Source organism: Euprymna scolopes, chromosome 5, assembly GCF_053919585.1.
Source record: "Euprymna scolopes isolate OS-2025 chromosome 5, ASM5391958v1, whole genome shotgun sequence".
NCBI lineage: Eukaryota > Metazoa > Mollusca > Cephalopoda > Sepiida > Sepiolidae > Euprymna > Euprymna scolopes.
Window position 1 is genome coordinate 72,001,515 of NC_136486.1, and position 18,392 is coordinate 72,019,906.

Here is an 18,392-nt window from a genome sequence, read left to right on the forward strand (position 1 = left end):
GTGTGTGTGTGTGTAGATGGATATGTGTACTATCTTGCTCATGTCTCAGTTATGTATTTTGTTTCATTTAAATGATTTTCAATTATTCCTACCTAAACGTGCCGACTAGTTAATATGCTTGACTATTTTGTCTATTGCCAATCGATTCAAGTTGTATTTCTTTCGTGCATTCTTTATCTCTTTTTCTTCATCCATTCTTATCCATACGAACATTCCTATACGCAACAAAGTTGGTTACAATTTGGAACAGTGCGTATCATAAAATACCTCAAATAATTATTGGTTTCCATTATGTGAATAAAGAAATATAAAATAATTTAAAACTATGAATACCACGTGTTCAATTCTTGACTAAAATATTAATTTCGGTCAGTTATCTGAATGATATTTCATTTGTTGAGACATGAAAATGCATTTAAATTGGCCTCCATTGTTATAAAGCAAATGCAATTATCGATATAGTTCGAAAAAATATCTTTTTGTATCAAAGCTAATAATGAAATAGAATTCTGTCTTTTTCTTTCTGATAAGCTTTTCATGTAACACACAAGTATTCGTATGAATGACAATTATTAATCATGTGAAGGGAATCATAAAAATGACGTTTTACCTGCATATGCATGCACACACATTTAACACAGTTAAACACATACACACGACCACAGGAAGGTTACCAATGCCAAGTAATGCACAAAACACAATATCTGTAGTGAGAGAGAGAGATACGTACTTACAAGGATATACTGGCAAATAAACTGGCATGAAGCATTATTCTTCATAAATATCATGCCTATTTATTATATTCATGTTAAGAGATAGGTAGAGATTCACAAAGTTTTATATATGTTGATTGGAATAGAAATACGACACATATATATATATATACATATATATATATATACATAAATTATATATCGAATATATGCATATATACACACATATATATAACTAACTATATGTTAGTTATATATATATATATACATATATAGAGATAGATATATAGATAGATAGATAGATAGATAGATAGATAGATAGACAGATATTCACTGATTATACGCTAGTATAATCTTCTTCATACTTGCGGTTTCATTAAATACTTTACAAGCAAAATAGAGTTTTAAATGTCTCACTCTCTCTCTCTCTCTCTCTTTCTCTCTCTCTCCATATATATATATATATACATATATGTATATCTATATCTATCTATCTATCTATCTATATATATATATATATATATATATATATATATATATACAGGGTGTCCACAAAGTCTGGCTACATAATGTAGCGAGACTTTGTGGACACCCTATATATATATATATATATATATATATATATATATATATAGAGAGAGAGAGAGAGAGCGAGAGAGAGAGAGAAAGAGATAGATATAGATAGAACGATAGATAGATAGATAAATAGATAGTCATTTACAAGCGCTAAAGCAATGTGGTTCACGCAATTTTAAAAGAACAAACCTCGGATTTGTTTTTTCTTCTAAAGTTTGTACGGAAATAATATATACGCTCTATCATTGCTAGGGGTTCGACTGAGCTTTAATATCCCCCCCACTCTGTAAAACGTTCGCTGCAATAACCGTTAATTTCTCTCACTCTCTATCTGTGCCTAAAACTAAACGAAAATTCTATGAGCAGACTGTTCGTCTGTGGAACAAAATTCCACAGGACTAACTATAACATTGTCCTTTTCAAGTCTAATGGAAATAAGTTCTTGTTGAGTAATCCTCAAACTCTATTCAACTTCCACCATTACTATGCCGGTTTTTCATCATCTGCTTAACATTTATTAACTTATCCTAGACTAGCATCAGGGCCTTTATAATTAGTGATTCACAAGTAAAAGAATGTATCCGCTCATCTACGGAGGCAGCAATCTAACAAAACAAATAATTCTTTACAATTAATTCAACCCAATAGACTTCACTTAACTTTTATGATGCAACAGTCAAGTATCCTTGTTCAATTGTGTTCTAAACAGAAACATTCATTTCGAACGCGCCCCTGTCTTATCAAAGAACCAACTGTTAATTTTATGAAATAATTTTTACATTATCACGCAAATTAAACTTAAACGTACAAAAGTCAAGTATCATAATTCAATTGAGCGCTAAAATAAGCTTTCATCTCGAACGCGCCCCTGCCTTATAAAAGAATCTACAGTTGATTTGTTAGACTAACCCTTTCTGTTTGTGTGGTAATAAAACTTCTCAAATGCACTTGTGATATTAGGTTGTATAATAGTGTTAACTTTGGTAAAAATCGAACTTCGTTCAAATCGGATTTTTTCGATTATCGATTTTCTATACTTATCGGACGCATTCCGATACAAAACCTACCTAAGAGCACTCCCAGACACATCAAGTATCTTCATGTGAAATTTCCAAAAAATCCCCAAGCCCTTTTCAGGGCCAATAAGGAAATGAACGCACACACACATACAAATACGTATACACACATACAAATACGTATACACACACAAACACAAAGTTTCATTATGGAAACTCAACATTATCCGATATTCAATCTGGATCAACGCATGTTCCACACTTCGATCACTTTGATTGTTATCGACATTGGTGAAATCGCTCATTTTTTTTCAATAAATTCGATTGATTACAAGCTCTAATCAGGGACCTACCATGGTGCATCGGGAGGAAGCCTTCGATACCCCTTTCAGTAACTTAGTCAACTATACATTGTAGTCTACACTGCACTATAAGGAACCTACATATAATAACTTCAATTAAAGTTTTAAATGCAGAAGTTAAGTATTATGGTTAAATTATGCCATAGGCAGAAACATTCATTCTAAACACGCTCCTGTCTTATCAAGTAATCTATGATTTAATACACCGTGCTGTTCTGCTTGTGCGGTAATGAAACTTCTCAAATGAACTTGTGATGTCAGGATGTATAATAACGTTAATTTTGGTCAAAATTGGACTGTTCATTCTTTAATCGGATGTTTTTATTCTATTTCCCGGTATCTTTGTTTTTCTTCAGCAAAACTTTTTTAATTACAATTTTTTTTAATTTCATGTTTAATGTGATGTTATTTTGAACCTTGATAAAATGGATTCAAGCATACATGTATAATTTTTAATCCAGCCGTATGAGATATTGCTTACGAAAAAAATGGCGAACATAAAATAAAGTTATAATAGAAAATAGCATGAATCCAACACTTATGAATGTCGCAGATATATATATATATATATATATATATATATATATATATATATATATAAGTGAACGTGTCTCTGTGTGTGTCTGTGTACATTTCCCTACGAAATAACTCTGTTAATTTTAAGTCTACAGACTGAAAATTTGATATACAGCGTTCTGAGATTTGGGAAAATCTTGTGATCGGTTTTCAGCCAGAAATTTGGCTGTTAAGGGTTCAAAGTTCAACAATTTAACCTTTGAGAACTTTACCTAACTCCTCCGCCAATGTTGGGTCTAAACACTTGAGATATTAGATATAGGTTTCTTGAACACGGATCTAACTTTTTAACTTGATTTGAGTCCAAAGCAATAAATTTTAAGGGGTCATAATAGGGGGCATAATAGAGGTCAAAGTTAAAAAAATTGACCGCATTATTTATTTTTGTTCAATATATACCTCCAAACACCTGGGCAACGCCGGGCTGAAATGCTAGTATATATATATATATATATATATATATATATATATATATATATATATATATATATATATAAAAGTGTCTGTGTGCGGGTGTACATTTCCTTATGCAATAACTCTCACTTTTAAGTCTACAGACTCGAAATTTGATGTACAGGGTACTGAGATTTGGGAAAATCTTCGTAGTCTGTTTTCCGCCAGACATTTGGCTGTTAAGGGTTCAACGTTCAACGATTTTACCTTTGAGAACTGAAATGCTAGTATATATATATATATATATATATATATATATATATATATATATATATATATAGTTTAGTGCAAAAACAATATCATTTTCTCACATATGTTACCTATATATGGTTTCTGAATTAATTAATTGATATATATATATATATATATATATATATATATATATATAGAGAGAGAGAGAGAGAGAGAGAGAGAGAGACATGTTATATATCATTTTGAAGCGCGTTTTTCGCTCAATTGAATCGTGTTATTCCTTACCGTTCTCAATCTATTCATTCATTTGCCGAGACAGCTCGTAATATCAATGATGCATTTTGCCCAGGGACCACTAACAAACGTGTGGCACAACAGTTGTTCAAGAAATTTTCCAATGGTGACTAGAGCTTCGAAGATGAAGAGGGTCGCAACCAGCCGACTGCGGTTGATAACGAATATTTGAAAGCCTTAATTGAGGCCAATCCTCGCAAAATCACACGAGAAGTTGTTCGCCATTTAAAGCAAATATAGAAGTCAAAATAGCTGGATAAATGGGTACTGCATGAATTGAACGATAATAAAAAAAAATCGTCGTCATAAAGTGTTTTCTACGCTCCTTCTGCGCAACAAAAATGACCCATTTTTCGAGTGGATTGTGACGTGTGATGACGTTCGGCACAATAGTTGGATGCCGGAGAAGCTTCACAACACACCCCGAATCGAAATTGCACAAAAAAGGTTATGATGACTGTTTGGTGGTTTGCGGCCGGTCTCTTCATTGTCAGCTTCTCTAATCCGGGCCAAACGATTACGACACAGAAGTACTGCAGACAAATTGATGAAATGCGCCAGAAGCTCCAACGTATGTGCCCGAGATTGGTCAATATAAATGGACCAATTCTCCTCCATGACAACGCTCGCTCGAATGTTGCTCAACTGACCTTGCAGAAGCTGAACGAATTGGGCTACGAGACTCTGCCTCATCCGCCGTATTCACCAGACGTCTCGCCAACTGATTATCAGTTTTTCAATCATCTCGACTACTTCCTGCGCGAAAAATGCTTCAAAAGCCGAGATGATGCCGAATCAGTCTTTAATGACTTCATCATATAAATGTACGTCTGAAAGTATTCTTAGATAGGTTTTGCATCGGGATGTCTGCGATAAGTATCGAAAATAAATAATCGAAAAATCTGATCTAAGAAAAAACGGTCCGATTTTGATCAAAGTTAGGGCCCTTGTACAGCCTAACATCACAAATAGAATTTGAGAAGTATTATCACCGCACAAGCAGAAAGATCCAGCATATAAAATCAACAGTAGGCTCTTTGATGAGACAGATTGTGTTAAAATGAATATTCAGAACTCAATTTAACTATGATGTATGGCTTTTTATTTTAAACTTTAATTCAAACAATTATATAAAAATAATTTCATAAAATCAACGATACGTTCTCTACAGTGCAATGTAGAATACAATGTATTGTGGACTAAGTCACATGGTGAGGCATGTAAAACTTCCTTCCGATGCACTGCGATGGTTTCCCGACAAGAGCATGCAATCAATAGATTGGCTTGAAAAATGGTCGACTTCAAAGACAATAAAAGTATTGAAAGTGGAGAACATTCGTTGTTCCTCATTTAATCCTGGTTAACGTTTTCCTGCTACTACCAAATATCATAAAAATTAGTACAATATATATAGAGAGAGTTATAATACGAACATATGTGGAAGTTTTTATAATAGATGCAATCTTCACGAATATAGTTTTGTGGATACATAGCTAAAGAAGCAGTGCATATGATCCTTGTATAATTAACATAGGAATATAATATTAAATCGGTAGTTTAAAATGGGCCATTCCATTTATTTTCAACTTGGATTTATAGTCAGTGTCTTTCGATGTGCACACCTTAACATAAGACGTCAACGATCAAAAAAACGTTCACTCTATTTCAACTTCGATAATTTAAACTAAACAAAACGAAAAGGAAACAAAAAAATCTATTTGTAAGCAAGGCATTTGAGTAGAGCGTGTAAAAGGGGCTAAATTGCTACAAAAAGAAAAGGCGACTGATATGTTCGTATCTCTTATAAATGTGTATATATATATATATATATATATATATATATATATATATATATATACATTTCTATACATATTATGTTCGTATCTCTTATAAATGTGTGTATATATATATATATATACATTTCTATACATGTTATGTAAATATATATATATATGTATATGCATATATATGTATATTTATATATATAAGTATATATATATACATGCATATACTTATATATATATATATATACATATATATGCATATGCATATATATATATGCATATGCATACACACCTACATATATATGCATATATATAGGTAGATAGACACATATGCATATATATACATATGCATATATATGCATATTTTTATATACGTATATATACATATATATACATACATATATATATACATATCCATCAATATACATATATACATATATATACATATACATACATATGCGTATATATGCATATAGATATGCATACATATATACATATACATACATGTATATGCATCCATATCTACGTATGTGTACATATGCATATATATATATATATACACATGCTTATATACATACACATGAATATATACATATATATACATATATACACATAGAGAAATCAATAAAGAGAGAAAATGGAGGTATAAAAAGTATATATATATATATATATATATATATATATATATATATATATGAATTTATTTAATAAGGGTATATATTAATCAGTGAGGTTGGTGAGAACTCTTTATACTATCGTATCTCTACTCTTCTGATGCTTCTCATCAGAAGAGTAGAGATGCTAGGTAAGATAATAGGGATACGACGTCTACTGATAGTTGCATTAGAAGCGAAATAAACCATTGAAACTGTTTGGGGTAATTATATTGATCTCTGTGATATAGGAGGAGTGTAGTTTGTAATATATAATGCAGATAGGTATATAGCATATTTATCATAGGTGGTTTCATGTATGTTAACAGTATGTGTGTTTAAACTCTCGGAGAGAATATAGGGTAAGTTACTTGAAAGAAGTTTCTTATTTAAATATATGTGCTATTGTGTTGTAGCTGTGTGGGTTATGTATAGTAATTATCGAGTATTTTAGATAGGTTATAACCGTACTTAAAAGAGATATACGTTAATAGGAGTAATAGTATGATAATCAATGTAAGGGAATAAATTAAAGGGTTTCAGTGTACAAATATTTTAAATGGATATGATAGGGGATAAACAGATGGTAGAACGAGGGGATAAAATCACCAATGGGTATCGGGTTGATAGTTGTAAAAATATACGGGTGGTAGATTAATAATAGATAGTAACATTTCTAAGAGATGTGTAGCTTTTAAATATAGGAGAATAAAAAATAAAATTATAAAAAATAGGAAAGTAGATAAAAAGCAAATATATTAGGATACAATAAGTCAGGTGAGAAAAATAAATATGTAAAAAATAGATAAAAAGAAATAGAGATAAAAAAATATAATAATGATAGAAAAAATAAAAAATAAAAATATTTAGAAGAATATAAAATAAAAAGAAAGTTCGATAAATGAGAAAATACCTAACTTAAGAAATTTCTTTAAGGCCGAGGGGAGAAATGTATTTAAATTTATATGCATATACATATATGCATATAGATGTATACATATACATATATTTACATGTATATATATATATATATATATATATATATATATATATATATATATACGAATACGGGATGGTATAATAAAATTGTGGGGTCTGCGTTCGCGCCTGGCCTCCATAGAATGGAAATGGACACAAACTTTAATAAAGACTTTTCATATCTATCTGCGTAAGTATACTTTGATAATTATGTTTCAGTTTGAAGAAATATGGTATAATAAAATTATGGGGGTGTTTGTTCGCGCCTGACCTCCATAGAATGGAAATATGTCACAAAGGTTTTTTAATATAGATCCACAGAATGTTGTAATAAGTGTTTCAGGGTGAACAGGTATGGTATAATAAATTATGGAGTTTATCTATTTTATTTTTACTTTCATCATATTTTGCTTTAGTTTTGATACCCCTAAATTCGAAGCTATCTCTTTACAACCCTTCCTTTTCATAACCTATCATACTTTCATAAATCAGAATCCATTTTCTGTAGGCTGTTTTTGAACCCAGTCAACGACGGGTACTTTTGCTAGTATATATATATATATATATATATATATATATATATATATATATATCTCGAGTAATTACCTAAAAATATGTTTTAGAGTTATATTACGAGAATCGATAAAGAAAGCCATGTCGTAACGAATGTCAGTCAATTGTACTAAAATTGTAAATGGAATTCTCATGACTTTATTTAGTTAACAAAACTAACAAAGTGTAGAACGAGTAAGAAGGAGACCAAAGAAGAAAGCTGGCTCCTTCCTGATTACACTCCTATGCTAATCATTCCTCATGAAGCAAACCTTCACACACCTTGTTTTAATTTTACAGTTTTCTTTTCAGTAGATTTTTTTCGTACGTTTCTTTCTCACTAAACAACGATCACTCGTTACTGGTGAGTTGTATTTCGAAAGGCGACAATCAACAAAACTCAATAAAACGATGACAGAAGAGAGCGAAAAAGACGATGATAAAATCAATAAGTTTCCATTGACTTATAGTGCTTTTCTAAATCAACAAAAATAGGATTCCTACTATTTTTGGTGGTCGTCAGCTTCTTCCAACTTCCAACCCTTCTTCCAATCATCTGACCCCCCGACCCCGTCACTGACCGACTAATTATTAGCCCAAGATTTCAGGAATCCAGGCATCTTTCATTTAGGAGCAGCGTCATGTTGTTTGGGCGTTATTTGGAAAATTCTGGGAGCGTTGATTATTAAGGGTCAATTATGCCTGTCATATTTACTCTGCGATGAGCTATCACGTTTCTTTCTTTCATTTTGCTCATTTTCGATCCTATTTCTTATTTATTTCTCTTGAATATTAATTATGTTGACCTCTTTTTTTTAATTGGTTTCCCCTCTGATTTTCACTAACCATTGTAGTGATATGTTAAAAGTATTTTTAATCAAAATATGTATTACATAAAATTATTATTGACTTGACCAATGCTAACTGCTTGACTAAAATATAAAGTATCTCCCTTAATCGTTTGATAATATTTTTAAAATATCACAAGCGATTCATAGCATATAAAGCGAACGACAGAATGAAATAAGACAATCTGATTCCAACAGATTTTCGCGGAAATGTTCATGAATATTCCAAAAGGTTCGCTAAACCAGATCCCTTTCCTTTATGTAAAATCTTTTCTTATTCAGATCGTTTTAATTAGTTAATATCACCAATCAATTTACGTCTGTTGTACAGCATATCACATCTTTAGAGTTATTTATTACCAAAATATTTCCCTATAGTAAACGATGCTTTGCATCGTTTACTATAGGAAAATATTTTGCATCGAGGATTCTATAGGAATTCTTTTACAAGAAGATACATGTGTTAACAACGCCAATACGTAGACTCATTATTCCAAGAATCGACCCAATACTGAAATTAAAGGGTTGATATTACGTAAAACCAACAAGCCAAATAATTACTAGAAGTTGTAGTACTACACATGGTAGAGATGCAAATTAAAAGAACTCCCTATTCACTGCTGTTTGGCATAGTCCTGATATAGCTTACTCAGATTCACAGGAAACGAAATAAAGGATATGTCTTTCTAGAGACAAAAGAAAAGGGCATGTAATGCTAATAAAAGCACGAAAAATATTTAGCTAGGTTATAACGAATTCTGAATGTGTAAATGTGCACTAATTGTGATGAAGAGGAAAAAATTCAAAATAAATTATCGAAACAAGAGGTGATGAGAACACTTTGTAAATACAAAACTTATAAATACGTAAGCATTCGGGAGGCAGACAGCACCAAGTCAAAAGCAATGAAAGAGAGTTTTTAAAAAATAAATCACAGAAAAAACAATAAAGCTCATAGGAACGAAATATAGCAAAGAATCATAGAAGTGTATGAATTCATATAGAAATACGACGGACAAATCCATCCAAGCAAGAAGACCCAATGTGATAATAGTCAACAAAAACGAAAAACTAAATTGTTGATTTTGTCGTTCTGGCTGTTCATAAGATGAAGTAGAAAACCTAAGTAAATACATATAATTTGCCAGAGAGCGAAATTCAATATAGAACATGAAGAAAACTGTAATAATACGAATAATTGTAAGACAATCCCAAAAACGTGGGCAAAAGAACCAAGAGAAATATAAATCCATTTACACCATACAAAACGAAAAACTGATTAAAACCGCTAAAATATTAAGAAAAAATCCTTAATTACGGAAACTAACCTAAATTAACAGATGACAGCGACCAACCACAGATAAGTTGAAATAGATACAGATGCGTAAACACAACAAAAACATATAAAGATTACAGGAATGCAAGGGAACTGAAAGTCCAAAAACGAATATGTAATAAAAATTCCATAATACCCAATACTTCAATGAAGAGTCAAGACGAATAAAAAGGTCGAGGAGGAAGTATGTTATGCATAGTCCCAAGAGTTGGTTTACAGTGAACCAACCAAACCAAAGTTAAGTAATGTTCATAACGTCTCACACGGTGAAAAAGGGATCTTTAACAACTTGAAAACTATTTCCCGCCCAATTTACAGGGTTGCAGCGATGATATGTCATTGTAAGGAGCAATTATTGCGTTAACTTACAATGTCTATTAGTAGTGATAAGCCCTTTTTTAATAAAAGAAAAAAGGATTAGAGATGGAAAAGAGAAAAGGGGGATTAGCCAATAAAAAAATAAATATGAAATATTTTGCTTTCTTGTGACTATTTTATGCACCCATACCTCTGTAGCTTTGTCCGTCGGTTCGAACGTGCCTATTTTGAAACAAGACACATTTGTTTTTAGATGCGTTTAAGCAGCTATATAAGATTATCTATCTGTCGGTCGGTCACGCTTACGTTTGAAAAATCATTTCTATCACTAAACGCTTAGATTGGATGCGCGCATCTGAAATGTATTCGTTTGTATTTTTTTGTTTTCGACAATTGTCAGTCATCGCTTGTCTAAAACCATAATCCCGTTCGAATGGCAGATGGTGACATCGACACTTTCACTTCCCACATACTCCTCTCTATCTCTTTATTTCTCTCTCTCTCTCTCTCTCTCTCTCTCTCTCTTTCTCTCTCTCTCTCCTATTCTGTCTTCTCTCTATTTACCAACTAATTTCTATCACTTTTCTTTCGATATTTTATTTTGTATTCATCTATTTAATTTCCAATCTGCTTTCCTTATCGTTTCTTTCTTTCTTTTCTATCTTTTTTTTATTTTTTCCGTTTTTCTTTTTTTTTGCAATTATCTATGTATCTTTCGCACCCTTTCATATTTTTTGTTTTTGTTTTATTTAATCTTTCTATATTATTCTTTCTGTGTATCTACGTACTTTCTTTTACCTGTAATTCGTGCTGATACAAAAAAGAAATCAGCTTCATTTTTCTTTCTCTCGTTTCTCCCTATTTATCTTCTTTACATCACTATCGAGTTGATTATCATTTTCAGGTGCGGTTAAGTTGTTTTGTCTGTCAATCTGCCACGTTTCAGTTTGAAATGGCATCTTAAAAGGAATTAAAAGTAAAACCTTTGCGATTTTTTAATTTATACCAAACAAACTGTATTCGTAAAAAATGATCGTCAAAGTTTGCATGAGAGAGAGAAAACATAATCATCAAAAATTAAACATACGTTCATCTAATTATAAACATAATGATGTTATTTCAGCTCTGAACCCTGTTCCGATTCAGAAAAAATGAGATTCTACTTTTTATGTAATTACATTTAAACAGTTTGATTTTAAAAAAATGACGGTAAAAAGAAATATCGCAAAAATATTCAATATAATCTTTTGAGTGAGAAGAATTACTTTCAGGTCAACTTAAATGATTATTCACTTCCGGACTAATAACAATGACTAAAAACACTACCTCATACAGAAGTGAATGATAGTTAGCGTCTGGTAACATGCCAAGTCGGTTGATGTTTTATTTCTTTTTGAATGTGATCCCCATTCTAAAATCTTAACTAGTTTTTATTTTACTTTTACTTAACCGCCAAATTTTGTTTTTGTTTATTATTTAAAAGCAAAATCTACTTTCGGATGGTGAAGTGAATTAGCAATCTGTGCAGGGCTACACTTTTACCATATTGACTTTCTAAAAGATCGTCCTTGTTTTGAAGTCTGTTTTACTACAAGACATGTTTTGTTTATTTAATTTAGAAACAAGAGACATATTGTTAACGACTCATTACACATAATCAACTGAATACAATGTGCTATTTTACCAACAGTATTAGTGTGTAAATGACTACAATAGTTGAGCGAGAATTTGAACTTGTCATGCCAGTATCCATCGGATTAATCCCGCACCCTCTTGAGTAATGTCCGTTTCTTTATTTAGCGAATTATGTCACTATTTATTTCCGAATTGTCTTCGATCAAATTAGCTGATGGTTGGGAGTTTAGTTACGAACTACTGATTTTATTTTTAGAATTGTTTTATAACAAATTCGGTTCGTAGGGTCATCTAGCAATGTTAATTTAAAACTAACCTTTAAGTTGGTCTATTCCGCTTAAGTTTGAAATTGCATTATAATCGCTGAACGTGGAGATTTGATAAACTCGTCTTATTTTAGAGGCGCTAAAGCCTTTCTATAAGAGGTGTTGCCCATGCTTAAGTTTGAAGTTAAGTATCTGTATCGGTTTGTAATGCTTAAATTTGAAATAAGATTTTGCCCGTTTTTTACGCTTTTTAAAATAACATTTTCATTCAGATCTTTTATGCTAAACTGTGAAAAAGAATTGAGTCTTTCTACTAATATTAAATTTCAACTCAGATTTTCGTGTTTTAAACACCTATTTAAAATAGCTTTTTTTCCGACGGTCGTTCACCCTTAAGTTTGAAATTCCATTTTCATCGCTAAACGTGCCATTTAAATAGACACATCTGAATTTAGAAACCTAAGAATCTCAATGTATTCGTCAGTCACCTTTGGATCCCTAATGGTATTTTTATTCATATTTCACTCTAAAGTTTCAACATTTTTGTCCGTTTTTCATTCGTAAGTGAGAAATAATATTTTCGCCCCAATTAATTGAATAGCGAATCTTAGTTGAGATACGTTTTGTTAAAAAAAAAAGCCGTCCATTAATTGGTCCATCATTCTAACGTTTAAAATAGCATTTTCGCTGGTCTGTCACGCTTAAGTTTTCAATATCATTTTAAAAGCGTCCGCTCAATTATCTTTAGTCAGTGACACAAGTTTCAAATAGTTTTTTCATCGATAGACGTGCGCATGTATTGCTCCATTATCGCTGTTGAATTCACTTAAAAATGTTTGTCAGCCATTTTGTTTTGTTTTTTCTTTATTTTTGTTCCCATTGCTAAAGATCGATGATCTTCTTTTCATTTACGAAAATCAATATTTTTTTAATTATCATTAAGAGAAGTTTGGAAAAGGCAATATTTATTCAGGATTGGGATTGGATTGCAATTAAGATCAAAATCCTTTTTTCCGTTTGTTCTTCATGATAAATCCAACGTCTTTAAGAAAATTTGGTTTTCTGTTTTGTTAACTACTTTGAATGATATTCGGATTTTTCTGTGAATCTTAAATGCATTTTCTTCCATTCACAAAACCATAATTATTTGCTTTTTTGTTAATCTAATTACTATTTCATCGTCTTGCTTCAGGTGGGGGTCTATTATGGTTGCTTACGATTCGATAAAATTTTCTTTTAAAAGTTATAACTGCATATATTGCATGCATTAGAAAATCCAGAGAAAGTAGTGTTGTCGGTCAGTTAATTGGTCATAGTTTTTTCATTGCTAACTTCGAAGATTTGACATGGGGAATCTTACTTAAGAGTCGCTAAGCATGTCCTTAAGAAACTTTGTATGTCTGTTGATCTGTCAGACTTTAGTTTGAAATACCATTTTCGTTTGACACACATTTTAGATAGAGTCGCACATTCCTAAAAGTTGATTTGCTCCTTTGTCTGTCACGCTTAAGTTTGTAATACCATTTTCGTCACTAAATACGGAGATTAAAAAACAATAAGAATACGTTTTCTTCTTTTTAAAATACAGCCGTGTTGACCAGAATCAACTTTATGTGTAAATGTACTTAATTCAAAATTGAAAAATTTTACGAAAAAAATCAAAATTAAAATTTATATATACATATATATATATATATATATATATATATATATATATATATATATATATATATATATGATTTCTCATCTCGTCTTGGTCCGTTAAAGAGTAATACAAGAAAGTGTCAAATTTATTCTATGAATGTAGGTTCATTTCTGTTGAACATTGTTATGACGGCTGACTATAATTGTCTGCCCGCGTGACACATAAATAGGCTTTATTTTTTGTCTCGTTCGGAGTCGTTACAGGTGTCTTTATTGGTTATGGAGCTCGAAATTGATTTAAAGGTGGCTCTTGTTCTACAATTCGAATCGTGAAAGGTTATAACTACAGTGATGGCTTCGAAACGATGGAGCGTATTAATATATTTATTATTAAATAGTTATCTATATAATACGGAATTTCAAGGTTATTATATAAGAATGTTTTTATATTTTGAATATTGGAAATCTACGGACAGCTGTTTCGTCCTTTACTACTCATTGGTGCAGCTAGGCGTAACTAGATTCGCAAATAAGACATTGTTCTTGATGGTCCAATCGATAAACCATCGAACAAGAAGTGGGATAAATTACACCGTATTTCGATGAAATGATTAATTCGTTCGTATCTTCTGATATTGATGACCGGAATTACTCAATTCTGTTTACTTAAAATTATTCTTTTGGCGCTTAGCGGAAACCCACACTGCCCACCTATTAGAAACGCGCGTGCGCATATACGTGTGTGTGTGTGTGTGTGTGTGTGTGTGTGTGTGTGTGTGTGTGTGTGTGTTTATACTTGTTTTGTATGTAGTCATGTTAGGTGTGTCTTGTAGATTTAACGCCAAATGAATACTTTGGGATTTATTACATGTTCAGAAGGTACAATAATTTGAACGATTCATTTTATGCGATTATTTGAACGGAAGTTACTAATCAACCCATATTCTGACCTGTTGTAGATTCATACGCTTCCCAACATTGTTAGCATATGCATGATCACAAGAGATCCGACTTAATCCGAACTCGACTTAGCCGATTCAATAGTCAGAAATGTCATCCATTAGGCCAACTATGAATGCCGCGTAAAATAAGCTAAAAAAATTTGTACACAAAAATATTCATATTTATACAAAAACTTCTTCCTTCTCTAAATGAATTGAATTCAATGCAGATCACCAATCACAAAACTAATCGAAAGCTATTCTATGGAAATCGAAGATTCAATTTCCTTATTTAACTACAAATAATATTAATGACTATATTCATCCGCAAACCTTTTCGGGTTCGTTCGGGTCGGCTTTCTCTATAAGATAAGAAGGGGTCACTTCTAGTGTGACCTTGCTTGCCGTATTCACATTTTCTGTCTCTCTCGGTTACACAGATTTGCTTTTAAAGACAATTTTGCCAACGCATCAGCTATTAAGCAGAATCATGTTGTTTGTGTTGTGTGTCCAAGCAATTTCTCATCAACATGAGTATGTCTATATATATCTACTTACTTTCGCACCTAGACATGCTACACTGTGAAATAGCGCGAACCTACAAATGCTGGGATTTGAATCCAAGATATGCAGTCGGGGAAAAATTAGAATACATAGATAAAAAAATTTAAAGTGGTTGAGTAGAATATACGTGTTAATAATTAGTTATGCCATCATTTATTATATTTAAAATTTGTGGAAATTTCTATGATTTCGATTATGAATTTTTTATGAATGGACAAAAGAAAATAGCGATTAGTTTTTTTTTTTTTTTCATTTCAATTCAGAATTAATTTATTCTATTTTCTGATATTTCTTCAAATTCGTGAATATTCTTGATACAAACAACACACAGCGAGTATATTCGCAAAAAGAAAGAGAAATTAATTTGGTTAAGTCCTGTTATCAGCTTTCTAAAATAATTCAATCAATTGTTGTTGTGTTGAAAGTAATAAATGAGGAATTTGACTTAGCAAAGTACTCCTTGATTGACATGTGCGTCTATTGAAATGTTGGCCGTTTCTTCTAAAGTCCTATCAAACTTGTCAAAATGATATATGCTAAACATATTGTCTTCTAGAAGTCATGTTCTTGTTCAAGTAGGCTTATAAAAGTTTCAAGTTTGCAATATTCATTTAGTATTCAAACGATTCAAACACATTGGAAATCGTGTTTTAGCGTTAGAATAGTACCATTGTCACTTAGAATACGGAACAAAGGAAAACAGTTGGACTGTTTATACGAATAGCGTTACTTGAGTATTTTACTTGTACCATATAAATAATGTTGATTTTATATATATATGTGTGTGTGTGTGTGTGTGTGTGTGTGTGTGTGTGTGTGTGTGTGTGTGTAATTTAATGCTACAGTAGAAATAACCAAATTGCCAAATTACTTTTGCAAGAATATAAAAAACATAATTTTATTGTTATGGTTTCCTAGGTGTTAATCGAATGAAACTATAATGTTTATAAAGCAGTCAATTCCTTCATTTGTACAAACATAATCGGTTATATACGTGCATACATGTTTGAACTGTGATCTTGATTCAGTTTCATCAGTCTCTCGCATCAACTTAACAGTAAAGTTTAAATCATGCCCTGATTCGTATTATTTGGATTCGTCAGACTACTGTTCTCACGTGGAGTATAATTTCCACAACGTTTTAGTCGATGTAACCTCCGATCTTCTTCAAGTGTATCTTGTCAAACTCCGGAATGTTTATGTCAAACTCAGGAATTCGGACGGAACTCTTTATTTACTTTACGGGGTAGCATGGTCTTATTCCGTCAGCCATGACTGAATAGAGATCCTAAGTCATTCGAAATTGTACTTTTCGGTCGGCCACACTGAGAAGTGAACCTTCAATCTTCAGGAGAATATCACTTTTACAACTGATTTTTTCCAGTACTCTAACCACTGCACCACAGGTTCTTGCGGTTCAACAAGATACACCTGAAGAAGGTTGGAGATTACATCGACTGAAACGTCGTGAAAATCACACTCAAAATGAGAAAAATACTCCGATATATCCAAATAACACGAATAGCCAATGCTCATATCAAAAATTCAGAAACGTCTGATGCCCTGATGAATTGAATCTCGAAGCTGAAACATGTATGCACTTATGTAGCCAATTATGTTTATACAAATTAAAGAATTTACACTATGTATATAAGTGATTGTCAACACATAATAATAATAATAATAATAATAATATATATATATATATATATATATATATATATATATATATATATATATATGTCTAGTCTGAGTAGGACAAACCGTTTACATAATAGTTGATAAATTGTTTCATCCATTGGAAGAATTGTACTAACATTAAATTATTTCCAACACTGCAGTAAACCTATGAGATCACACACACACACACACACGCACACACATACACACACACACACATAAACAAATATACATATGTGTGTATAATTAAATGTAAAATTGTCTTACCTCAGCTGAAACAAATAATACTGGATCCGTTCCGTAGAAAAGAAGATAATTCCTCTGGAATTGACTTCGGAGAAAATTTGGCAATCGTGGCATCATCTGGTCCTTTGAAGTTGAGCAAACACAAGGAATCATCCAGGAATAAAGACCAACAGAAACCAGCGAGATCTTCCCAACCAATATCCAAATGTCAGGGTCCGGAAATCCCTGACCAAAATAAAAGCGCAACTTATATATACATAGAGATAAGCGTTACCTTTATCAGGTTCATGATTCTATGAACCGGCATAACGCCAGAGTCTGGCATCAATTTGTAGGTACTTGTTTGGACGTCAGAGATTGGCCAAGAGAGCCTAAAGGTACGTAAGTAAGAGACTAGGACCTCCCCTTCGGTACGTTGTTATTGTTGTTTGGTATTGTGCTTGTGGTCGTGGCTTCCCGATTTAGCTGTTGCTTGTAAAAGGGATGGATGTGGCGAGGCGGGTGGGGGCGTAGGTGTTTATAAATAAGTAGATATATTTTTTCCGCCCATTTAATGATAAATATGGGGATTGGCACGATACGACAGACAAAGTTAAACCAAGTTGGAAGAATGTGCAGTGTTCTGCTTCTCTCCGTGTTTTGTTAACTGTTCGCTAGTCGTGTTGACACTGACTGCACACAAACGCACGTGGAAACGACGGAACAAAAGTTAAACAAGAGCGAATCCAACTTATCACAAGGAAGTGAAAATTATGAATGGTCACC

At 32.0% G+C, this 18,392-nt stretch overlaps 1 protein-coding gene across 1 annotated transcript in view; it reads right to left on the reverse strand.

The window, feature by feature from the left end:
• LOC145276838 (protein rolling stone-like) overlaps positions 1-18,392 on the reverse strand; it is a 323,933-nt gene that overhangs the window by 303,110 nt on the left and 2,431 nt on the right. The window contains exon 1 of the mRNA XM_080128201.1: positions 17,649-18,392. This exon is cut by the window's right edge and continues 2,431 nt beyond it. Coding sequence (XP_079984327.1) covers positions 17,649-17,780 — 132 coding nt within the window. The 5' untranslated portion in view covers positions 17,781-18,392. The remainder of the gene's footprint in view (positions 1-17,648) is intronic.